This window comes from Festucalex cinctus, chromosome 2 (assembly GCF_051991245.1).
Source record: "Festucalex cinctus isolate MCC-2025b chromosome 2, RoL_Fcin_1.0, whole genome shotgun sequence".
NCBI lineage: Eukaryota > Metazoa > Chordata > Actinopteri > Syngnathiformes > Syngnathidae > Festucalex > Festucalex cinctus.
In genome coordinates this window covers 11,857,384-11,882,249 of record NC_135412.1, presented here as the reverse complement: position 1 = coordinate 11,882,249, position 24,866 = coordinate 11,857,384, and the positions used below count along the sequence as shown (strand labels likewise).

The 24,866-nt window shown below is 37.7% G+C and overlaps 3 protein-coding genes across 7 annotated transcripts; all 3 read right to left on the bottom strand.

Moving 5' to 3' along the window:
* Positions 1-415: 415 nt before the first annotated feature.
* Positions 416-6,339, bottom strand: LOC144013728 (cell division control protein 42 homolog). 4 transcript variants are annotated; one of them, XM_077512899.1, is made up of 6 exons: positions 6,083-6,339; positions 5,529-5,665; positions 4,167-4,239; positions 3,990-4,099; positions 2,284-2,481; positions 416-1,598 (listed from the first exon to the last, which is right to left on the bottom strand). In XM_077512899.1, the coding sequence occupies exons 2-6, from the start codon at positions 5,631-5,633 to the stop codon at positions 1,509-1,511; spliced, it is 576 nt and encodes a 191-aa protein (XP_077369025.1). In that variant the 5' UTR covers positions 5,634-5,665; positions 6,083-6,339; the 3' UTR covers positions 416-1,508. The 4 variants fall into 4 exon arrangements, with proteins under 4 accessions (XP_077369025.1, XP_077369024.1, XP_077369026.1 ...); XM_077512898.1 differs by having other exon boundaries at positions 416-2,163; positions 6,083-6,334; XM_077512900.1 differs by lacking the exon at positions 6,083-6,339 and adding an exon at positions 5,826-6,014 and having other exon boundaries at positions 416-2,163.
* A 608-nt stretch (positions 6,340-6,947) lies between these two features.
* LOC144014951 (CMRF35-like molecule 7) lies at positions 6,948-9,426 on the bottom strand. 2 transcript variants are annotated; one of them, XM_077515248.1, is made up of 4 exons: positions 9,348-9,426; positions 8,018-8,383; positions 7,737-7,797; positions 6,948-7,294 (listed from the first exon to the last, which is right to left on the bottom strand). In XM_077515248.1, the coding sequence occupies exons 1-4, from the start codon at positions 9,370-9,372 to the stop codon at positions 7,150-7,152; spliced, it is 597 nt and encodes a 198-aa protein (XP_077371374.1). In that variant the 5' UTR covers positions 9,373-9,426; the 3' UTR covers positions 6,948-7,149. The 2 variants fall into 2 exon arrangements, with proteins under 2 accessions (XP_077371374.1, XP_077371373.1); XM_077515247.1 differs by lacking the exon at positions 9,348-9,426 and adding an exon at positions 8,461-8,540.
* A 1,891-nt stretch (positions 9,427-11,317) lies between these two features.
* On the bottom strand, positions 11,318-16,796 carry slc60a1b (solute carrier family 60 member 1b). Its single transcript, XM_077515245.1, has 10 exons — positions 16,567-16,796; positions 16,298-16,496; positions 15,936-16,178; positions 15,685-15,853; positions 15,460-15,575; positions 13,280-13,453; positions 13,046-13,193; positions 12,162-12,232; positions 11,951-12,071; positions 11,318-11,838 (listed from the first exon to the last, which is right to left on the bottom strand). The coding sequence occupies exons 1-10, from the start codon at positions 16,794-16,796 to the stop codon at positions 11,744-11,746; spliced, it is 1,566 nt and encodes a 521-aa protein (XP_077371371.1). The 3' UTR covers positions 11,318-11,743.
* Positions 16,797-24,866: the final 8,070 nt, after the last annotated feature.

Genomic DNA, 24,866 nt, shown 5'->3' with positions numbered 1-24,866 from the left:
TTGTCTTCTACAGCAGCCAAAGTTTAGTCCTAAAACTTGTGTAATTGAAAACAAGAAAAAGACGTTAACTGTGAGGAACGATGCAAATTCTTGAGCTTTAGAGACCTTCAGTCATTAAAGGGTATGCATTTTTTTTCTTTTCAATAGCGATGTCGGCTTGATTGTATTTGTTTACCCAGTTAAGGGCAACCTATAGAATGTGCAATGCTTGTTTTGCCATCAGCCATTATGTCCTCTATTCTTAATTAGCTGTGTAATAAATTGCCTATTGTATTCCAAAAAACGGCTTTCTTTTCAGACTGCTTCAACTTATACGTGTGACATGTTTGCACAATAAATCCTGCTTCAAGTTCTAATACTGTGGTGTGCAAGTTGAACTTTTTAAAGCATTAAAACAAACACTTTTGTCAAAGTCTCTTGATAATACTGGTTTATTGTGACATGTTATCACAAAGAAAATACAGTACAGCTTGATGTTAAATTGAAAAGAGGAAATGAAAAGAAACCCATCAACACTTTCTGGTCATTTTCTTTCAGCATCACCTAACTTAACTTCTTGTTTCAGTAATGCACACTTATCAGTCAATAAGTTATGAATTATTCTCACTATATTTACAAATAAATCACACCCACATCTAGGAATGTATATAGCAAAGACAAACGCAAACACTGCTATTTCTGGCATTTAAAAACCTTCACAGAATCTGAAATCAAAACATTGACTGTTGTAAGAAGTGTCACACTGCATCGCTATCTGATGTAATGAAGCCGCGTGTTGGGCAATTTTAAAAAGTGTATACACTGGCATCGCTCGCCGCACCTATGAAAGTGAAATATCAGCCTTTGTGTTACAAATTCAAGACAAATACAACTTTCTGCATGGAGCGTTCACACTGCAAGTAAATATAAACTGCTCAAGCACTAGGATGCCAAACAGACTCTAGTTCAGTCCCGAGGCTGATAATAATTGTGTGGGTTTTATATTCATTGTCTTATTAAATGAGCAACTAATTATTATAAAATTATAGGACATTTATTGTCTTCGGTTGGGTGTTTGTGAGTCACACATGACACAGCATATTTGCCTCAGTATCTCTGAGAAGGGAAGTGAAAAAGCTAAACTACTTATATATGTATTTTGGTGAGAGAGCTAACTCAAGAAACAATAAATATCCTGCAATTTATAAGACCTCAATTATTGCCTAAATGTAAAGCCTGCAAGAAAAACTGCCATGTATGATAAAACTAGCATTTTGTGGTCTGAGCTGTCGATTACACGTTCCCTACCTTATTCACTTATTCTTAAAAAATAAAAATCATCATCCTGTAAGGCCATTTCATAAGTATGAAGTCAGCACAAACGACATCAATTCTTAATCATACTCAACACACTGAATATGTATTCAGGTTAATTCTGGCAGGAGGCAAATATTTCATGATCTTTCAACTTGTGGGTGGTCCGTGTACTGCTAACCTAGAAAGTGGTGCGGAGACGGCTGAGAGCAAACTTAGAGCAGGACGCATTTACGCCTTTTCTTAGGTTCGGGCGGCTCCAGGGCTGCCAGTATTGCCTCATCAAACACATTCTTTAATCCTTTCTGTGGAAACAAAACATTGTGGTTCAAAGAAAGACAACACAGCATAGCAGAGGGTCTAACGGCAAAAAGGAAGCGGAGTGGAGATGTAGCGAGGAAATCCAGAGGTTTCTTTATTCAAATCAAATAACATGATACAAGACTCCCCATGATAAGAGAAGCAGAGAAAGAGCAAAGAAAAAAAAAATCAGTCGGGAAAATAAAAAACGTGGAGGTAAATGCTTCTTGGGGTACAAATGACACTGGAAACAACAAATCATGCTCTGTGGCAGAGACATGCATGCAGGGAAGTAGAAGTGAAGTTTGGCACTCTTGTCATATCAGGCAGCCCGTGTGAGTGTGATTAGGACAGCAGGACAAAATGTCCCCCCCGACAACATTTCGTACGTTTGCAAAGAGTACTTGAGTTAGCTTGACATTTTCTTTACAATGAGTAAGCAGCAGACGATTGAGAGGCAAAGCGAGAATCAGTCAGACATCAGAACAAACAGCACTTTCTCTTTCTCTGAGTTTCAGGGGGCTCTAAAGCGGCGAGGATAGCCTCGTCAAATACGTTCTTCAGTCCCCGCTAAGGAGAGAAGGAAAACAGGGAGGAAAGACACGCAGAAGGACTCAGTTAGACGGAATTAGAAAGGTAGCTGCGGTTAGGAAAGGTTGGCCGAGCGTGCTACTAGACGAGAGCTCTTACCTGCGTGAGGGCTGAGCACTCCACATACTTGACCGCCTTCAAGTCACGAGCCAGCTTCTCGGCCGTCTCCGGGGTGATGGGCTTCTGTTTGTTCTTGGCTAACTTCTCCACAGTGGAGGGGTCATCGCGCAGGTCGATCTGAGTGCCCACCAACAGGAACGGGGTCTTGGGGCAGTGGTGGGTGATTTCCGGAACCCACTACAGGAGCGGCGGAAAAAACTACTTGAGCCTTTCACATCGGATCAGTGAGTCAAACCCTGAACTGTGAGATATACCCACTTGCCTCACATTGTTGAAATGTAACATTGCTTATTGTAAATGAGGGTTGAACAATTAATTAAATTCAAATATACACATCTATTTTATTTAGTAAGCATGATTAGTAATTTTATGTCGGACCAAACATTATGGTTATGTAATAGTCTGGGCTTTATAGAGCCTCTCTAACCTTTGGAGTCACATTTTCTCATGTATGTAAAACTAAATAATAGTTTAATTCATAATTAGACATAATTAAATTCACATAAGCTGTTAGATTATGCTGTCGTTTAACGATACACCTGGTTGGAGTTTACTGTAAAACTAAACAAGAAGAATTACACATATTGTGTATATGAATACACAACCTGCTTTGTTTTTAAAACATTGCTGGCGCTAATGCTGGTGAATAGAGGATCCCATTGACATGCTAACAGGAAATTAGCATCATGTTCGGGACTGATATTCCTTCAAATAACGAATATTAACACACAAACGCTGTGGAAACATTCACACGTAGTATAACACTACTCAGAGGCACAAATTCTTCCCAATCTGAGAAAAACCGAGTTATATTAATAAGAGTTCAATCGCAACTTATTTCTTCTGTTCTCATTGTGTGTACTCCATGGATGCACTGCACCACAGTGCCCTTAAGAGGCCAAAACAAACACTAACTGCCAGTATTAGTTCTTGTTTTTCAATTGCTATTATTTTTGTATAGTCTTATTTTACTTTCTTACTATTTTATTTTGTCATTGTCCTTTCAAGTTATATTTAACTCATTTGCTCCCAAAAATTTATAAATACATTCTATTTTAAATATTACCATGCTCCCAAAGCCGTATTATTTATTTTTTATTTTTTTAATGCTATAACATACAGAAGGCTTTGATGCAGCCTCTGAACTGAAGAAAATGCTTGAAGCAATGGCAGAGTATAAGAGATCAACCAGGGCCATGCAGCAACAACCTTTTTTCTCCACTGTTTTAAACAGATTTGTGAATAATGATGAAACTTAGCTATATTCTAATGTTAATTGCTGCAAAACGGAAACAGATAGAAATATTTTTTTTTTTCCTGATGAAAGAAGAGACCCCAATCTTTATTTTGGTAGATTCTATTTTTTATAGCAATAGAACACAATATTCTGTGGGCCTTACAAAATCAGTCCAAATCCAGTAAAACAGCCCGGAGCGAATGAGTTAAAGTTGAGATTTCAAAGAATTTTTCTTTCCTCAAAATTCAAGGATGCAAACATCCAAGCATAAAAATAGTTTAAAAAAAAAAAAAAAAAAAAAAGGGTAATGCTTCACAATAAAAATGCAAAAGGCTTAAACTTCACAAAGTACTCCTAAAATCATCAAGCTCAATGGTAAATTCCGTTTTGAAATGTGGACAAGGAACAAGGTGTGAAAGGGGACGCAAGCCAGCTGAAACCCACTCACCTTTTCTTTGACATTTTCAAAGGAGGATGGCGAGACCACTGAGAAGCAGACTAAGAAGACGTCCGTCTGTGGGTAGCTTAGTGGTCGTAACCTGTCATAATCTTCCTGACCTGTGAGGAGACACCATTAAGTAAAGTGACCGCTCGGCGCAGACAATTGTTGAACTCATTTACTTACCTGCTGTGTCAAATAAGCCAAGGGTGTACGGTTCACCACCGATCATCACAGTTACTGCATAGTTGTCAAACACCTTTGGAAAAAAAAATGCATCTTGTTTTTTTCAGTCTTATCGTGGAACGTAACAGTTTTATTGTAAGCAGAACAACTTGTATCTGCCACCACTAGGGGAGATACATGTCACAAATGCTCTCACACTTGCTTTCCGACCAACCACAGTCACACAGGTTCGCAGACTTCCCATGTATGCTGCGATAACTAGCATAACTATAGTTTGATAACGTTAAGGTTTGAACCTTAGTTTTGTTCAAATCAATTCATCAACCCCTAGTTATGTCCCAGAATAGATGAAAATTAATGAATTAATCTGTTTAATTCCCTTTCCATGAACGCAGTATTAGCCAGAATACCATTTAGATACATGGGGGCACATACAATGTATTCTTACAAAAAAATATATGTATTTGGGGTTTAGTTCTCATTTAATCTCACACCAAGTAACACCACTGAACTAGCCAATCTACATAGAATCTCCGTAACAGTTACATGACTTGGGTGCCTTTCCTTACAGGGTACTTCTGTGCCCCGCCATGTTGTGGTTTTCATGTGTTTGTTGGGTTTTGGGTGTGTCTGTGGGTACGATCATGGAGATGGGGGGGCTTTTTCTTTCTTTTATTTTATTGTATTATGGATGTCCAGCACTTTGAGTTGCATTTTAAATGTATGAAAGGTGCTATATAAATAAAGTTGATTGATTGATTGATTGATTTAAACATCCTTCGTTTGACAAATTAGTGTACCACTTTTGAATTTAGATTAAGCTTTAGCAGTATTTTGTGGCATTTTAGAACATTCAATTAAAACATATGTATTTTTTAAATGCAACATGTCGCGCAGAAGAAAAACAAAAAACAAAAACAAATCACATACTGTAGATCAGTGGTGTCCAAACTCCTCAAGGGTCAGAGCCCTGCACTTTCCTATGTTTCCCTGCTCCAACGCACTTGTTCCAATGAACACGATCGTTATCAGGCATATGCAGAGCTTGCTGATGTGTTGGAGAAGAGAAACGGACAAAACCTGCGACCTTCAAGAACCAAGTTTGGACACGCACCACTGCTGTAGATGAATTTGTGAAAATTAAACTGAACAACAAAATGTGTATGCAGCAGGCTAGATCCCACTTGTAATCTAATAAACGTGTGTACGTTATACTGTGTAATCTGGCATTCTGACAAACGAAACATCTGTGCTCTTGTGACTGTCGCCAACTCGTGTTGTAGAACCACGTGGGTACGTCACTCGGTGTGCGCCTGGCACTGGTTGTCATCAAGAAGCACCCGAGAGCAAGCGTATACTCACTGTTGGTACATATTCCGAAGGGAATTTATTGGTGGTGTATGAAATCAGTAGACAGGTTTTTCCCACTGCTCCATCGCCCACCACGACACATTTGATGGTCTGCATCTCACTTCCTTGTGTTGGGGCTGCTTACAATCCTAACAAAAGGTACACATAATGTATCAGTTTTACTTTAAACAAATAACTAATTAACTCTTAAAAAAATAAAAAGTGTGGTTGGACATTTGACCAGTTACTTGGTGCTTAACTTGGTACACATCCCACTACATCATCTAAAATTCAACAAACGCTACTAACCGTTGCTAATCAGAACCGACTATTAAAAACGTGTCACGTAATAGTCCAACAAGATTGAAATTTAACTTATGGAAGAAATGATAGAGAAAAAAACTCTCCTGTCGAATCGATAGCTGTTTGGTTTGCTAGCTTAGCAAAAGGCCGAGCAGATTGGTTGGGTATCTGCAAAAGGCTGACATGAACAGACGCGGAAGGAAAACTGATTTTTCTTTAGTATGCGCCAGAACGATACACCGTTAAATGTTAGCATAATTTACCTGTGGCCCTCGGGATTGAGGGATGCCCGCTGGCTAGCGTTAGCTTAGCTTCAAAGAGACCGGGCGTTGGCACAGAGCGTAACTTGGCTCACTACTAGTGCTTCCTGTTCATCTGGTCAACTACAAATTATACTAGCGAATATCGAGAGCTTTGTGGGAAATTTCAATTGATGCCCGTTCAAAACCAACATTTACATGTTCTTTTGGAATAATTAAACCTCCTTTGCTCATTTGGCTTTTTTTTCCTGATTTAAGTTCGTAGGTGAACGAGTTGCTATTAAAGTTGAGCTTTTACTTCGAAAGTGCATGTTCATGCGCTCCACTTGCGCCTTGACCACGCACACAGTTCGGATGACGTCATCTTCAAAACTGACATTCCTTGGATTGTCAGCTGAATATGTGCGCTTCCTCTTCATGCAGTATTCCTCAGCCCATGTAGGGAAAAACTACTTCTTGACCACAAATGCAGTTATCTTTTTGTTTCAAATACTCATTCACTTTGTTTCAAATGCACAAACATCTGCCTAATTTGTTGTCATTTCACTTTGCATTTTAATTCAGATTGTTGTGGACGATGTTATTGTGTTTTATAACTATTATTTATTTTATTTTATTTTTATTCGATGGCCATCCAACAGTAAAAGGACTACACGAGCTATGGTTTACAGTATGTATATTATTTACATTTTTGTTTTATCAATATGCTCTGTTTTTTTTGTTTTTTTTGTTTTTTTTAATAGTCTTCAATCTACTGTGTTAGGGATGGATGGATGGATGGATGGATGGATGGATGGATTGAATTATTGACTGACTGATGCACAGCATTAAATTCCCTTGACTGATTATTAAAATAAAACATCTGAACTCAAAATTACTGTTTGTTTAATGTACACAATTATAAACACATTAAAGCAGCATCAAAGTACCTAAACTAATTTAACTTCAACACATTTTGATACAGGATGGCTTTCATTCCTACATCATTAGAATGTAGGATTTCTGAAAAAACAATATACAGTATATACAGTAGACAATGTGATAATGTTTCACATTTCTTTCAATGGTTTTCACCCATAAATATTAGCAGTTTTTTCAGATACATTTCTGTGCCAAACTTTACGTGCAGCCTTTAATTTCCACGCAACTATATGTACCACGACCACGCTAAACACCAGTGACAAAAAAATGATCCATCGAAGAGCCTCCCACCACCTACATGAGGAATAAAACAAAACAAAAAATCATGGATTTAGACTCATTGACATTTAACGAGTTTCCTTACAGAACCACCAATCTATACAAAAGATAACAGTTTGATTGACATGTTCTACTTTGATCAACATGTATATTATTGTGGCTGTGCATCAGTGTAGTATGAGGCAAAATATATGAGCAAAACATCTAGTTATGATTCCAGCATTTCAGTTTTAAACAGCACTGCAAACCAAAATCACAATAATGAACATGCTGCTTGATCAGTTTAACAAAATGCCAATCTTACTGTATATTATTTTGCTGGCAGAATTTCTGAGACTTTTTTTTTTTTTTTTTAGTGTGTAAGAATTCCTAAAGCAGTGGTAGGTCAGTCCACTCGTTTTAGGATTTCATTTTTGAGTCATATTTAAACACAACAACAACAACTTTGTTTTCTCACCGTGTTTTGTCTTTATTTGTCTCTGATGTTGTTTCTGGGACTGCGCTGGTCGGTGATATTACTGTGCAGAACGGAGGAAAAAAAATATTCAAAAGCATATTTGGACTTCAGATATTTAAATGTTTACTGTGTGTATTTTGTCATAGTGAGGACAGAATTAAATAGAACCATTTGTTCCAAGAATATTTAACAACTAAGCTAAGGCAAGTCCATATCAAAGCAGTGTAACGAAAGATCTGTGGCAGTGGTTTCCATCTGTCACTCTTGACTCGCAAGTATACCTGCGTTGGATACGATGATCTTAACGCCAGTGAAAATATTCCTTCCAGGCCTGGCAACAACACACCAGTACATGTCCGCATCTCTTCGTCTGAGAGCCGTCATAGTAACAGTGACGACTCCTGCCTCCTTGTCGTCAGCGATGGAGCATCTGTCGTTTTTGCGCTGCTTTGGCGTTTTGGCAATGATCTTGCACAGCTCATAGATTGGCCCCCTGCACCAGTACTTTGTGCTGTTTCTGAACTGAGGGTCGTAGTGACAAGGCACAATCAACGATTCCCCATACGCTGCTCTCACGACCTTCGGCGCCTTCAGCTGATCCGGGTCCGCCGAATGCTTTGGAAGCCAGAAAATGAAGAGGAGCGGAGCTGCGAAACACAAACATGGACGTTAAATGAGGCGATGCATTCTTTAGACTGTAGCCATACAAAATAAACATTATTACCTTTGAAGAAGCCAAACAGTGACCCAGAGATCCTCATGATTAAAGAGGAAATAATGTGGCGTGTAAGCAAATGAGGCAATATCGACATCTTCCTCTTATGTTGCCTTGATGGTCAAATTGTGCAATCGAGCTCATCCTTCCCCCCCAAAGTGAACTGTAAAGTGGGAGTTTTTGTGACATCACCATACCATAATATCAGGCACAAACATCGTATAGAGTGAAGGTATGAATAATCCGCACGAGCTACAATGACCCCTTTGTGAACTATCAAAACCGTCCGTGTCCCCAAATCCATCATTTAACCACATTCCCTGTGTTTATAGGGAACCTAAATCACATCATTGCAACATAGTTTAGAAAAAAACAGAACTATGGTGTTGACATTTGCAGTGGTGAGCAAAAACATTATTTATTTATTTTTTTAAATCTCAGACATTTACCCAATATTATCATGCTTCTTCCACTACAATGACATTAGCCTGTTGTTGACTACTCAGCTTGCATATTGTGAAGGATAATAGTTGAAGGGCTCAAATATGCAGAAGTTGTATTGACCTTTCTACTATAATGCCCATGAGTAAGGCAAAAAAATAAAAAACAAAAATAAAAAAAGGCCTTCCTAAAATAATCACCTGCCATTTTTTCAGATTTTTTAGGAAACACAAAAAATTGAACCATTTGCATCATGAGGAGATGATTTAGGCAAAAAAAAAAAAAAAGACAGGCAATTATTTTAAGAGGGTGATGAAATAAAACCCGATTGCAACTTAAAATAAATAGATAAATAAATAAATAAATAAATAAATAAATAAATACATAAATAAATAAATAATTAAATAAATAAATCTGCCTATTTCTCCTTAAAGCAAGGATATGCACATACGCACATGAACAGGCCGTTATCACCTGCATCCCACATCCGGCGGCGCCCCAACCACAAACGTCTTGCTTTGTCTCAAAACAAAGTGACAGAGAAAGAGAGAAAAAAAAAAACATGATATGGTGACTTAATCTCACACACATGAAAAAGCACAAGATTATGTGAGGTTTTAATTACAAAGAATACGTATTGTAAGTACGATTTGGTGTCAATTTGGTACGGGGGTATCCAACCAACTTTGATTTCAGAAGCAATCGTGAAAATTTCCCTTTTGAGGCTCATTTTCGAGACAATTATGGTTGCATTCCAAATTGTTCCTGTTAGGTTAGGCCTCTTAATAATTACGTAGGTGACTGGAACTAGGCCGTTGTGCTGCTGTGACCTATCCGGGTCATGGCACCAATTGAAAAATTCTCAGAGAACCCCTAATAACAAAAAACAGAAGATTAGTTATTAAGAGGCCTAATGTAACATTCCACGTTTGAGACATTCGACTTCAGAGGTTGCACTGTGACATGCGAGACCTTGATTTGTTTCGGTTACGTGTGAAATACGTCAACAGTCCATTTCAGTGCCACTGACATTTGGTTGACTTCTCTTTTTGAATATTAACCCACGCAGTCGTCTGATTCTACTATGGCAACCGGATTTGTTATTACTTCTGCTTCCAGGCCTCGGCCAAGGTATTTTCTGCTGACAGCCGTAATATAACTTAAACCCTTTAAAGATAAAAATGGTGCTACATTATAATGGAAGCTGTGCGATTAGATAAGTTCTCCATTTACCGTTTAAAATGCTTTTCACGGATATGCAAGTGTATCTGTGTGACACATTGTTAAACTCCTCTCTGCATGATTAGTGTTGTCAAACATATTTATCGTCACATATCAGAAGTCTAATTAGCTTTCCCAAAGCTATTTTTCTTCCTGTTTATGTGATTCGGCTGCTAATGTTTTATGTCACCTCTCAATAGATGCAGTAAATGTATTAGCTGGGAAACATGAGCAGCATATTTGATGACAACACAAATAATATGGCCGTCCTAAATGTCCTATCACCAAGTTTTTAGTTGTGAAGGCTTTATTGTACAAAGTCACAAATAAAGTGAAAGTTGTGATGGGTCAATCATGTGTGTTATAGATGTATGTGTAGCGTGTAATGTATTCCTTCCTTGTAGTGTGACGTTATTAATTTCTTGGCAAGAATGTTCAGGTGATGTTCTCAGGTCTACAGGACAAGAAACGTGAGATAAGTGCAGGTAAAGCACTCTTGTCAGTTTGGATAAATCTTTTCGAGTTGATCTTGGCGATAAAAGCAAAACAACTCAAACCGGATCACATTACAAATCACGGATAATGGCTTCTACAATGAATGCTAAATATTTGATGACATTAAACAGGATATAAGAGCTTCTTTGAAGAATCTCGGCTCATCTTGTTTGTGTTGCTGGGGAAAAGAGAAGACTAATTGTTTATCACATAACCGAAAGCGTATTTATGTGGCCATTAGTTTGAAACATACTGTGAAATGGATGTTAACGTATCTCAATGCTTCTCTACACACATTGTCATTACCGTCAGCATCCATGAATTTTGGGACTTGATGCCTGCATGGTTGCTTACTGCCTTGTAACCTGATGTGAAGGTGTTCCGGATAAATTAAATCTAATCTCTATCGCCCCCTTCTGGATGTCTGGAGATTAACTGTCTGGTAAACAATTGCAACAAACGCCAATGAGTTATGAAAGCGGGAGTTATAGATTGATTGGACTTCAACTCTTTGAATTGGAATGTGTAACTCGTTCTAATCTTGCCAAGTACGAAGTCCTCACCACATAAGATTAGTGCAAAAACAGAGTACGGGTCAGTTGGAAAACAACAACCTGAATCTGAAATGTATTCTTGTTCACTAACAGCAACAGTTTGAGAATATTTATTAAATTACAAAACGACATCAAAATATTCCAGGAGTTTCAATATGCTTCTTAAAATAAAACAATTTCTTTTGCAAATTAGGGATGGGCATTTTATGACATCTCCTTGATGGACTGGGCAGAAAATTAATCAATGATTAAGTGGACTTGGATTAGATTATTTTAATATTCTTTTATGTGGGATGGGAGAGTCCTTCTCTCTGACTGTACTGAACTCCTGTTTCAATGCCGGAGCAGTATTGAGCTAATGCTTCAGGACCTCATTTTGCATCAATTGCATGAATATGTAGTTGATCAATAATCAAATCCACACAAGTGACACGTATTAAGCAACCTATTATTATTATTATGCCCATCCTTATTGCAAACTACAAAAAATATTTTGCTCCCAGCACGCTAAAAGTAGCAAGAGTCTTTTGTGGCAAATGAATGGATTTGATGTAAGGAAAACAACAGCGCGGCCGGCCCTCTCAGCTCTTCTGTGTCTCCTCTATTGGCTCAGCTTTGGGTGATCCATTTGCTCCTGGCGTTTCTTCCTCCACCATGGCGGACTTTTTTGTGGTTCCTAGCGAGACGCAAGGGGAGGGCGGCAAGTGAATGATGACAAGGGTGAAATGCATGCAAATAACCCCGCAGCAGGCCTACTACAGTGTGTGAATAGGAGATGCCGTTGTTACCTGTGAGGTAGTTTCTGTGAATCCGATGGAAGAAGAGGAGACCCATAAAAAGGAGGAAACCGATGCTGGCGATAATCACGCCGCACAGAAGGAAGCTATAGCTGCCCTCAGTCTGTATAATCTGGGGATATAATGGCATCACTAAATCTCTATGAGAGTGGTTTATGAGACAAATATTATTACTTTTGTATTCATAGCCATTAAGACTTACTGAGCCAACCAGAACCTGCATGACCATCTCTCCCATTCCTGCACTTGTCACCAGCACCGATGTAGCACAACCTAGAAATATTACATCGTTTTAGCCGATATAATGTGTGATTTATCATTACTGTAGACCAGGGGTGTCCAAACTTTTTCATTTCAGGGCCACATACAGAAAATCAGAAGGACGCAAGGGCCACATAATGTTATGAAGAGAAATTTTGTTTAGTCCTAAAAATTGTACAAATAATTTATTTGTGCTTTTGCATATTTAGAAAAATGCTACAGTATATAAACCAATTTGCAATATGGCAGTAGGGTTATTATAGTTTTGGAATTTTTCATTTTCGTTTTTATTTCGTTTTGAGTTGTTTTTTTTAAATTTAGTTAGTTTTAATTAGTTTTCAGGGTGGTTCTGTTAGTTTTTTTTAAGTAGTTTTAGTTCTTTAAATGCTTAGTTTTAGTTTAGTTAGTTTCAGTATTAGTTTTAGTTTTTTCAATGTGTATTACTTGTGCGCAATATTTTTTTGTTTTGTTTGTTTTATTTTAGTTAGTTTTGTAAGCATAAAATGTAGTGTCAGTTAGTTTTCTTTCTGTAAAAAGCATCTTCGCTTTTATTTTATTTTAACAAAATTGTTTTTTGAATTTTATTTTTTTCGTTAGTTTTAGTTAACTAAAATAAACTTTAATAGTACCTGTGTTTTTCGACACCCTCCCTTCTTACTTTGACCATCTCCAAACATTTTTGTTTTTATCTTATTTGAACTGAGTCAATTTCCATTTTTAGCATATGTCGCAGGCCACTAAAAAATGGACGGCGGGCCGCAAATGGCCCCTGGGCCGTAGTTTGGACACCCTTGCTGTAACCAATATGTGCATTCTTAACCATACCCTGGTAATCAAGAATGTCTTCAGTGTAGGCAAGCATGCACGGGAAGATGCTGCTGAGGAAAAGCCCGCACAAAGACGTCCCGATATACAAAAACGTGCTGCTGTTGTAGAAGATCAGCAGCAGCAACACAGTGATAATAGCGCCAGCCTGTAAAACGCAGGAAAAATTGAGTTTGACTTTTAGTTGTGTGTGTGTGTGTGTGTCTCACATTTGTGTTTTCATTGTTTCATTACCAGGTTGAATATGAGCAGTTTCATGACTTGAAAACGGTATGAGAGAGGGATGGAGAGCAGGCGACCCGCGGTGATGGCTGCCCAGAAAATGCTGGCTAAGTAGCCGGCTGCTTTATGGGGAAGAGACATGGGTGGTGCAACAGCGTACGTGTACACGAAACCGGCATAGGCCCCCTGAAAAGCAAATAAGGGCTTTCTTATAGCGCATTTGGAGAATCATTTATGCAATACAGTGTCACATGCACGATACGAGGTAAAATTTCAGTTTGGTACAAAAAACAAACAAACAAAATTGTTGTAAAGTGTTGTGTTGTGTTTTTTTTTTTTTTTTTTTTTTTAAATAACTAAAATGTACATTTCCCAGAGGGAGCCATCCCAAAGGGATCAATAAAGTCAAGTCTAAGTCTAAGTCTAAATAGCACTTAATAATGTTATACATTTTATATTAAAAAACACAAGATAATAACATAATTAATAGAACTATTTCAAGCAACAATCATTCGAGCTACTACTTTAGCCATTTTAAGATATAAATAAATAAATAAATACATTGCCTATTAATTAATTTAATAACTTCATTATTTTTCATGTACCATAAAATACATTTTGTCACTTGCTGTCGACTGAAAATGACATCCCAGGTGCTCAAAACTCAGGTAACGACCAATCACAGCTCACCGGTTTTGTGGGTTTGGTCATATGACGTTCGCAAACTTGGCTCTGATTGGATATGAGGTGAGCCCTAAGCACACGTGATGTCATTTTCAGTCGACAGCAAGTGTCAAAATGTGTTTTTAATAGATTTATACTTGACTTTATTGATCCCTTTGGGATGGCTCCCTCTGGGAAATTTACATGTCCAGCAGCAATAAGAACAGATAATAAAATCAAAAAAATAATTAAATCAATCAATAAATAATGTTATTACACCAGAGATTGAATAAATAATAATAATAATAATAATAATAATAATAATAATAATAATAATAATAATAATAATAATAATAAAATGAAAAATACAAATTCAATCAATCAATATATAAGGTTATTACACCATTATTCATTCATTCATTCATTAAAAATAATGAAGTTATCAAATTAGCTAAAGACAAAATATGAACTTTTTTTTGCTGAGAATTGCTAAATTAGTCAAGTATCAATTTCACTAATACTGTATATAGTAATCCTCTAAGTGGTTATTACTTGAATTCACTGGCCAACATTTTTTTTGCGTCCCAGATATATTTTAATGGTTTCGGAAAAAAAAATTGGCAGCTGAGTCTGAAAATAACATCTATTTCTTTGAACTGGCCCTAGTTCTAGTACGTAATTGATAAAGGGATATAAAAAATAAATAAATAAATAATATTCTGTAAGGTAGTACAACGTCCATGTGGTCACACATGAATCGCAGAAGAAAATTTGTAAACATTGACTAAGATTTTTTTAATTATATGATTGATTAATGTGCATTGACAGTTTCCGAAATGTAAACAGCTTGAAGCCGTTTTTTTTTTTTTTGTTTGTTTTTTAAGAGTTGCTCACAATCTGTCTGTCATGTTTTGGTTTTGTGGGGGGTGGGATTTTGTTTTCTTTTGGTGTTTTTGGTTGTTTGTCATGTGTTCCTTGTCTCTTCCCTTGTCCCGTTATGTCAAACCACGTCCACCTGAGTGTGTCTTCCCTTCCCAGTGTATCCACCAATCAGCTTCCCTTGCCACTTGTGTCTTGCCCAGCTGTGTCTAGTCATTGTCAATTAGCCTGTGTGTATTTAGCCACCTGTTTTCCGTTCGGTTCTTGTGGAGTCATTATGCCTGTTCATGTTCATGCCCCTGTTTTCCATGCCATGCCTTGTGTTTGTTTTTGATCTTGTTAATTTTTTCCATAGTCCCTTGTTTACATTTTTTGTTAATTAAATCCCTTTTTTACTTGCATCCCTGCCTTGCCCTGTTTTTTGTTGCCCCCTGCATTTGGGTCCTGCCTCCAACACCGCCACATCGTGACACTGTCAAACTACGGCCAAACGAGCTTGTATCTTATTTTTTGACTCACAAGTCAAAGAAAAAAAACAAAAAAAAAATCAGCCAATGATGGCTATATCCTGAAAATCTTGGGCCACCACTGTTTATGTTGACAATGTTTCTTTCTCGTCATGCGTTTCCGCGTGCACGTATCCCACTCACCACAATCCCATCAGTCATGAAGAGCACCATCCCACCGAGGATGTGAATCATGAAGAAGGACACGGGCAGGCCGCGCAGGTTATCATTCCGACAGCAGCTAAAGATATCTCCGTGACCTGCGCTCACAATTGGCACGTGGCGCCCACACAAAATGGCGTTTATTGTTGACGTCCTCCCCGGATACGGCGAGAGAGAAAATCCTGCATTATTCACGAGTTCCGATACCTCCGGCTTCATGCGCCGCCGTCGCCTGCTCCACTTGCGCGCCGTCGGCTCCCTGCTGGTTCTCCATGGCCAGTTCATCTTTGTCCAGCAGATGAGGTGTGCCGTTGGGGCAGCATGGGATAAGGCGCTCGCGATACATCAAGAAGAGGACAGCGAGGGGCACGGGCAGCTGAGGGTGCAAAAATACAATCGTATTCATTTTCCACTTGAGGACTAAAATATCACATCGTTGTTTTCTTTGGAGTTTTTACATTGATAAGCGCCATGATCCAGAAGGCGTAGTGCACACTTGACTCCTCCTCAGCTCCCCCGTGGGGCAAGTGGCCCTGAGTGATGTTGTGCTCGGCAATCGGACTGTGTCTCAGCATGTTCCTGAAGTGATGCATGATCTCTGTCCCGTTCCCAGTGTGATTCCCACAGCCGTGCTCCGAGAGGAACGGATCTGCAATCAGAGGGCTCACCAGGGCGCCGAAGCCGATAAAGAAATGAAGAGCCTGCCAAAAAAACAAACAAACAAAGATGTGAGTTATACTTTTAATTACTACGACCACTACGCTCCTTGAAGCGGCCATTTTTTCCCCCCCACTTGCATGGAGAGAAGACACCCTTTCACCTGCAAGAAAACGGCCGAGTCTTTCTGATAGATGGTGACCAGTTGGATGTTAGCGATGGTGTCGATGACTCCCATAGCCAAACCCGACACGGCCATGGCGACGGCCAACACCAGGACATTGTTGCACAGAGGGATGATGGCAAATATCACAGAGATGATAAGCGCCGAGACAAATAAAGCGGACAGAGCGGTGAATAACCTAGAACAGAGAAACACATACTATAGTGACGAGTCTGACAACCCAAGAGCTGCTTCTTCTCGCTACTTACGTCCTCTTGAAAACGCCGCCGACCGAGCTGCCAATCAACAAGCAGAATTGCTGGGAGAAAAAGACCCACGTAATCTGGCTCAGCGTGGATTTGGTTTGGCACTGCAAGTCCAGAATGGTCGGGCCGAGAAAGGCGATGCAAAGTCCAAAGCTGAAGAAAACGCTCCAGTAAGTCAACGTGTGGTGGGCATTCCTTTTGAACAGAGTTACTATCCGATCATCCACAAACATCTTGGCCGCACAAAAGACAACAAAGCAGCTGTCTGGATTGTCAGGAGTTCCCTTGCTTTCTTTTAAAGCGTTCCACTCCCTTCTCCGTTTTATTACTTAACTAACAAGGATGTCCTCTTGGTTAATGTGTGGAGCAGAGATTATTCTAACAATAACAGGAGCAGTGCAATTGGCGTCAATGATTATCAGCAAAAAACAAAAAACAAAAAAAAGAGCCTATGTTGAAATTGTGCCGGAAGATGTGCATTTATGTTTTGTGGCGGATGGAAAAGAAATTCGAAGGCTAATGACACATTCAGAAGGTCCTGTTCTTTTCATGACGTGACATCATCTTATGATATTCAATACAGGCCCGTGTGTCATCCTAGCGAGATGATATTTCAGTAGAAGATTGTGTTGAATTCACTTCAAGCAAGGTTATTATAGTTCACAAAAAATAATGAAATAACTTAAAAAAGAACATTGTTAGAGGGGAAGTCAAGTCAAAAGTATTCTTTACGATATGTTCTGTACGCCCCACTATTTTAAACACAGTAACAGGGGGCAGCCATTTTGTCACTTGCGACAAAAAATGACATCACAGTGCCAAAGAACTTATCTTGCAAAAGTCACATGGCCAAACTCAGAAAACAGGTGATTCGTGATAGGACATTGCTTGAGCCCTTAGGCACCGTGATGTCATTTTCCGATGGCAGCAAGTGACAAAATGGCCGCCCCGTGAGATGGGGAAAGTGTGGATTTTTCTGCTCAATTTATATTCCACAAACGCAATACTAATCAGAATACCCTATTTAGACTTTACATTTAAATTACAATAAACTGGTATTGTTTGGGGCCCAAATGGTGCCTTGAGATTAATTTGTTCTGTGATCTAAATCTAAAATAATTTAAATTAATTGAAATAAATTCATCCATTAATCTGTTCCAGCCTTGGACAAACCAAAAAAAAACAACAAAAAAAACAACAACAAAAAAACACTTTTTTTTTTTAACAAAGAAAACAGCCCTTATAATATTGGACTTTAGGAAAATTGTAATAATTTTGTAATAAGATTGTAATCACTTTTGTAATAAATAAACATTCTAATAAATATAATGCAAAAAAACAACAACAACGAAACAATCTGTGCATTATTATTTGATTTGTTCGTTGTTTTTCGTAGATAATATCATGACGTTGCCTGTTTGCTGATATGATTTCTGCTCAAACAATTGTTGCCTCAAGATTAATATGACACGTTTGAGGGGTTTAAATCAGAAGATGTTGCTAATCTTTGTCAGCTGCGGGCTTGTGGAGCCCTTTGAGACTCTTTTGTGATTATCATCTGTTCATGTGTCAGCGATAGCATCAATCTGAGAAGACATAAGAGGTCAAGTCAAGGCTTTAGTGAAGTTTAGATATCCAGGGATCTCTTAAGCATCTGCTTAGCGTTGAAAACAATGTATATTCTGTGATGAATGACAGTAATGCGCAGCGTGATTAACTTGGAGCAGCGTGAGTAAGACCGGGATTTAATACCTAATCCCTTGAATGATTGCATGGAAGAAGTATAATGCTTAGCCCAAACATGGGAAATATGGACTTCCGGCAAAGCCCAACTTTAAAATTGCCCTTTAGAAAACATTACTTTTGTATTTTTAGAAAATGAATGGATGAAATCATTGTTGGACACAATGGGACATTAAAACATGAATTAAATATACGTCAATTCCTCGTTCATAAATCAGTGCAATAAAATTGCAATTCGTTCTAAAAATGATTTTTTTCATGGACCAGTCTTTATAAGTAATGATGCCCTACAAAGCAGTAACTTGATATAATTGCTTGTAGAAATAATTATAAAAATTTGTCTAATTTAAGTTGACACTACTACTGCAGTACTGTCAATGGTAAGAAGTTGTTTAATACTCATTTACTCCCAATAACGTATAAATACGGGGTTTTTTATGTTCTAAGTGTCCCAAAGACGTATTTATACGTTTTTTTATTGTTTTTTTTTTTTTTTAATGCTAGAGCATACAGAAGGCTTTGATGCAGCCTCTCAACTGCAAAGAACGGTTGCAGAAATGGTAGTTATTACAAAAACGACCAGCAGGTGGCAGCAGAGAAACTTTGCTCTATTCTAATGCTAATTGCTGCAAAATGGAAACAGATAGAAACATACTTTTTTTCCTGATGAAAGAAGAGACTTTAATCTTTCTTTTGATAGGTTCCATGCTTTTATAGCAATAGAACACAATATTCTGTGGGTCTTGCAAAATCAGTCAAAATCCAGTAAAACAGCCGGGAGCGAACGGGATTGCTTCTGTGAAAATGGCTGGGAGTGAATGAGTTAAAAGGTCGTTTTTAGAATGTATATGTGAAGCAAAAAAAAATAAAAAAAATAAATAAAAAAAATAGAATACTACCCATCAAAAAAAAAAAAAAAAAAAAAGCTAAAATTCTTGGACACTTGGGTGCAGTATATACAGAAATATGGTTATACAGAGACGGTTACAACTCAATAAGCCATCATTTTTCGCAAGAAGATAAGAAAAATAAAACATACACCAGTTTGTAGTATACTGTCTGTCTACCTGCGTTGCTAATGTCTGAGTTGAGTAAGTTGCCTTACTCATATCTCAAGGCACCACTGTAACATTTTCCAGGCCATAGAATCGCACCACACCACCCGTTTGACATACTGTATGTCTTGGTGCCATGACACATTTTTCAGAGTGCTGATTTTCCTGTAACAGATTTAAAATCTCTTGCAAGTGGACCTGATCGGGAGTGAAACCTCAAGAAACGTGTTTATACAAAAGACATTTATTAACATTCATCACCCACCCACACTTCCTCTTCTGGAGATTTAACAACACAGGGTGACTTCTTTCAGGTAATTGTCAACTTGTGTAATCTTGAGGTTCTTGTCGTTAAAAATCAACAGCCACCTCTGGTTACTAAAGTAGGACATGTACTTATTTGCATGGGTTCAATTGGCATAAAGGGCAGCATGTGACTAATACTGCTGATAAGGAAAAATTGTATAGAGGGTTAGTTTTATAGTCATAGTTTAAAACACTGAACATTTTCACATGGATATGTTAAACAAAATGCATAAAAAATAAACAATTGAAAATGTGCAATTCTTTAAAAAAAAAAAAAAAAAAAAGTTGAATTGATACATGGAGAATCTTTGCAGTTCATTTGTCAGATGTTATCAGGTCAAAATTGCAAAAATAATTGTCACTGGTTGCCTCAATAATATACAACAGAAACGTTTCACTTTTCAGCAGGCCAAAGCACGTTTTAAATTTCAACACAAGGTGGCGCTGATGTACCGTAGCATTGGCAGCCACCTCAGTTCAAGGTCAAACAATTCAGGTTAATGTTCAATTTAGAAAAAAGGGATCCTACTGTACAAAATGACGGGGAATACTTGTGAGGTTCACTTTTCAAATAAAATCAGGATTTGTTCACTCGTAACATTACCACTATAATTCAGGTAAATTGTGTGTTTGTTTGCTCTTTGTGCAAAATAATAAGCTTTGACAACAAAGGTACTCATATTTGATTCTTGGTGGACTTAAACTGTTCAAGAGCTATACAGTACATACAAAATACATAAAGTTAACTTCTGAATTTATTGTCTTTTCCAGACGTATTGTCCTTTTTCCCCAAAATTTCTATTTAATCTAATGTGTGTCTGTGCACTCCTATTCTTATTTCTTTGAAAAATGTCCCAAAATTTTTTAATCCTATTATAATCCACCTTGACTTCAACGTTTGTTTCATACTAATAGAAGTCCGACGAGGGTAAGGAGGCCATGCGTGTATATCATAACTTGGCAGACACGATTAGAGTGAGATCAGCACATGTAGAGCGGGTGTACAAGTTGCAAATATTGACAAAATGAAGGAGTCGTTCAGAGGAGTGAATAAAAATGGCCTTTAAAGCTGTTGTAATGACTCTAACTAGACTCAATGCTAAGGTCATGCAAACATAAACCTGCCCTTCTTCACTGTACTCAGGTTGGTGTAGTTGAGCTGGAGCCGTTTTGAATGGTCACACAATCACGTTAGTACTCTAGTCTAACACGTGCCATTTTCAACGTTACTGTGTCGCAAGTTTCAATCATTCCATTTCAGACATTCAAAGATTACGTCAGGGCAGAGTGTTGGACAATTTATCTGAGGTCAAGTCATATTCAAAGCATGACTTACTGCATAACCAAGCATGCTTTTGTTTAGTGTGCAAGTGTGTACGTGCCAGCTCTACTGATCACCGATCAGCATTTGAACAACGGCCATGGACTGCATGTGGATGTCCCAAAGCAATTGGTTGTTTGATAACACAGGAATGAGCTAAATAAAGATGTGAACGTCAACGGGAAGCAGGAAGTCACTATATGTTTATTTCTACTGGAAAAATCAGACAGCAACAAATAAGTCAAGCGCTACAACAAAGTGAGGTCAAGCAGATGTGACACAACTGTCAAAGGTCTGCGGAATGAAATATATATATATATACACACACACACACACACATAGAGTTAAGGTTCCGGTGCGACCGGAGAGTGGATCCCAGAATCACAGAACACAGAGGAGTAAGCGAGAGGTTTTATTCACCAAAACACGTGAATATGAACATAAAGCGCTGGACACAGCCAGGAAAAAGGTTAAGAAAAAGTGCTTGCAAATTGCAAGGAGGGAAATTAACACAACACAAAAAGACCCGAAGGCTACAAACCGCAAACACAAGAAAGCAACAACTTACTATAGCTATGAAACACACCACATAAAAGTGGGAACAAAAAGAGACGTAGCAAAACTTACGCAGATGAAAATCGAGAATCTTTGACTATAATAATTAGCGAAGGCGAAAAACAGTAGAAACACTAGACGATGGCTGTGAGCAGACGGAGCAACGACCCGACAGTGGCTGCAAGGAGTCCCAGTCCTTATGAAGGCCTAATAGGTGATGCACTGCAGGTGTGGTGCAGGGGACACGCCCCTCTCATTAATCAGGCACTGTGAGACAAGGAAAACACACTGAGAGCCCAGCAACATGACATATATATATATATATATATATATATATATATATATATATATATATATATATAAGCGGTGTGAAGTGCCTAGTACCTGACGATTCGATTCGTATCACGATTCACAGGTCACGATTCGATACCGATTAATCCCGATACAAATTTATAAGTCGATTGTTGCCTTTTTTTTCACTCAAATTTAGAAAATATTAAACAGTAAACTTGTAGAGTGTAAGATTTGTATGAAAATGTATTATTTATTTTTCTGAAACTTCAGTCTTATACAGGTTGTAATCTGTTTCATGTTTGAACAGCATTCAAATAAAATATTAGGGCTTAATGTTCAGTTCATATAACATTCTTCCATGCTCAAGGTGTGAACCCTAACCCGAAGTAAGACGTTTTGTTGAATATTTTTCCATTAAATGGAAGTTTAAAAATCGATTCAGCTGCCTATTGAATCGATTCAAGAATTGCGCGATGTAGTATCACGATATATTGCCAAATCGATTTTTTTAACACCCCTAAATATATATATATATATATATATATATATATATATATATATATATATATATATATATATATATATATATATATATGTAATAGACTTTCCCACTCCTTTAGAGTGAGTAGCAACATAAAACCATGAAATTCCATATCCTTGTACTGCTTATGTGATATTCTGTGTTGCATTACAAGCTACATGTTTTCGAAGAAGTGCTGGTAAAGCAATTGTATCAACTAAAACGTTGAACTAGATGCTGAAAGGCAGAGAAGAAAAGTACATTATAATGAAGCCTTAGTCACAGTGAGCTACTTTTCAGCAAATTAGTTAAAACACGTTTGCTACATATACAAACACTAATAATACTGTCTCCAAAAAAAACATGCGCACATTATTTGCAGAAAAGTGCTGAAGGAAACTAGGGAAAAAGAGCCTCACGAGTCACGCTGAATAAACTCCATGCTGTTTTGTCCATTTGTTCACATCAGTCCTGCGCTTTACTCAAGTTAGAATAAAGGATTTTTTTTCAACCACTTTGAACTAAGTTGTCAGCCTATCCTATATGAAGAAACTGTGCTACAATTCTTAATACAAAATTCGATGCTTCCAAGGACTTTGTTGGAAGTCTGTCATCCAGAGCAAAGCAAGGTCAACAAAGAAATGCTTGGGTGAGTTTGGTGTGAATGAAAGGGCCAATCAAAAACCTTACGGATAAATTACAACCAATAGGCTACACAAGAACTCGCACTAAGTGGGCTACTTACAGTGAGTGGAAGTATTTTTCCAGACTCTAATGTTTCAATTTCATTTAACTGAAAAGCAGGTACATGTCTTAGTAGATCTTTTATGAATTGATTCAGCATTTGTTTGTTCAAGTACAGGTTTTGTTTAGTTTCATGTTGTTTGTTGAGGTTTTGAAGTTGCGTTTTGAATATGGATGGCTTAAAGCGGTGACTATTAAACCAGACTATGAAACTACACTGATCTTTCAAGCTTTAAAATAATGTGCTTTAAAAAAACAACAACAAAAAGCTATATGACTGCAGGCGGGCATCTTAGAACACTTGCAAGGAGCACATCCCCTTATTATTTCTAATAAAAATATAGACATATACACACCTACTCTCACATACATACACTAAACAACAAAAATAAACATAAAAATAAAAATAAATGAAAGGTCAATGCATTCAAATAACATTAAATACATAATTGTAATACAATCAAAATAAATAAATATGCTCCAATTATTTTCAATTATCCAAAATATAATGAATATATAAATCCAACATTTTGACTCATTGTTCCAATGCTCAAAAGTTCTCATGTCATATTCATTATTGTGTAAACTAAAGAAGTTTCAACTTCTTTTTAAAACTTAGTTTATTATTTTCTAATAACTAAATCCAGGTAATGAATTCCATGCAACCATAGCTTGTTAAAATACAGTTGGCTGCTTTTGATTTGTTCTACATGACGGCAGTACACACCTTGCTTCATTAACCTGACGTGTGCCATAACCATGATGATCTGAAAAAAAAAGAAACTTTGCCATCAATAATTTCTGGCGTTTTTGTTAAAATAATATTGCCCATAAACGTTATTAAAAAATGACAACAATAAAAATGTGACTTTTCACATTAGATTGAGAAATGTTGTACGCCTGGTGACTGTTTAGGCTAGCACAAGATACCTGACGAGACACCTGACAAATCTATGCATTTGAAGGCTACATTTTTTTTTACTTCCCACTTCTGGCTACAACAAGAGGGTCTATATTTTGTATTGGCTAGGTGTCCCACGACTTGTGCTGTTTCTGCACATCTGAGTGATGGTGCTTATCAGTCAGCGGTTTCTCTCACAAGATGAATACAACATGAGAGGCCTGTGAAGATAACAGGCCATCTCAGCTTTTGTTCCATGAATGGAACTATGTATGCTGCATCTGCTGACCCATGTTACAATGGCTAATTATCCTCTCTGATCTGCAGGAGATGATTTATTGACTGAGAATGAAAAATGTCAATAAACTAAAAGCACATTGCTCTCAAAATAAGAATATGATGAGAAAATAGTGAGGTGAATAAATGTTTATTTTCTCAAAGAGAGTGAATCATCCTGTCTCTAATAGACACCATGACCCAATCAGCCGCCAGGTGCATCATCCATTTGAAATAAATGAATGCCTCTCCCCAAGTGGATGCCTCCTTCCTAGTTAGGAGCGCTTATGCTGGTGGCCGGTTTATATAGCAAAGGCATATACAGCTGACCACTTATTTTCACTTATACAAGTCTATAGCAATCTACACGCACGCACGCGCACACACACGCGCATGCACGCCCCCACTACACTGGTCGCCAAGTACAACCAAATGCAGTGATTCTGTCTGTGAGATCCAAGTTTAATTTGTTCCTTGACTGTACTAGCAATTCAAAACACTCATATCTAAAATCACATTTTCCAAATGAATTGAAATACCCCACACCCCAAAAAACAACAACAAATTTGTAATAAAAAATATAATTCT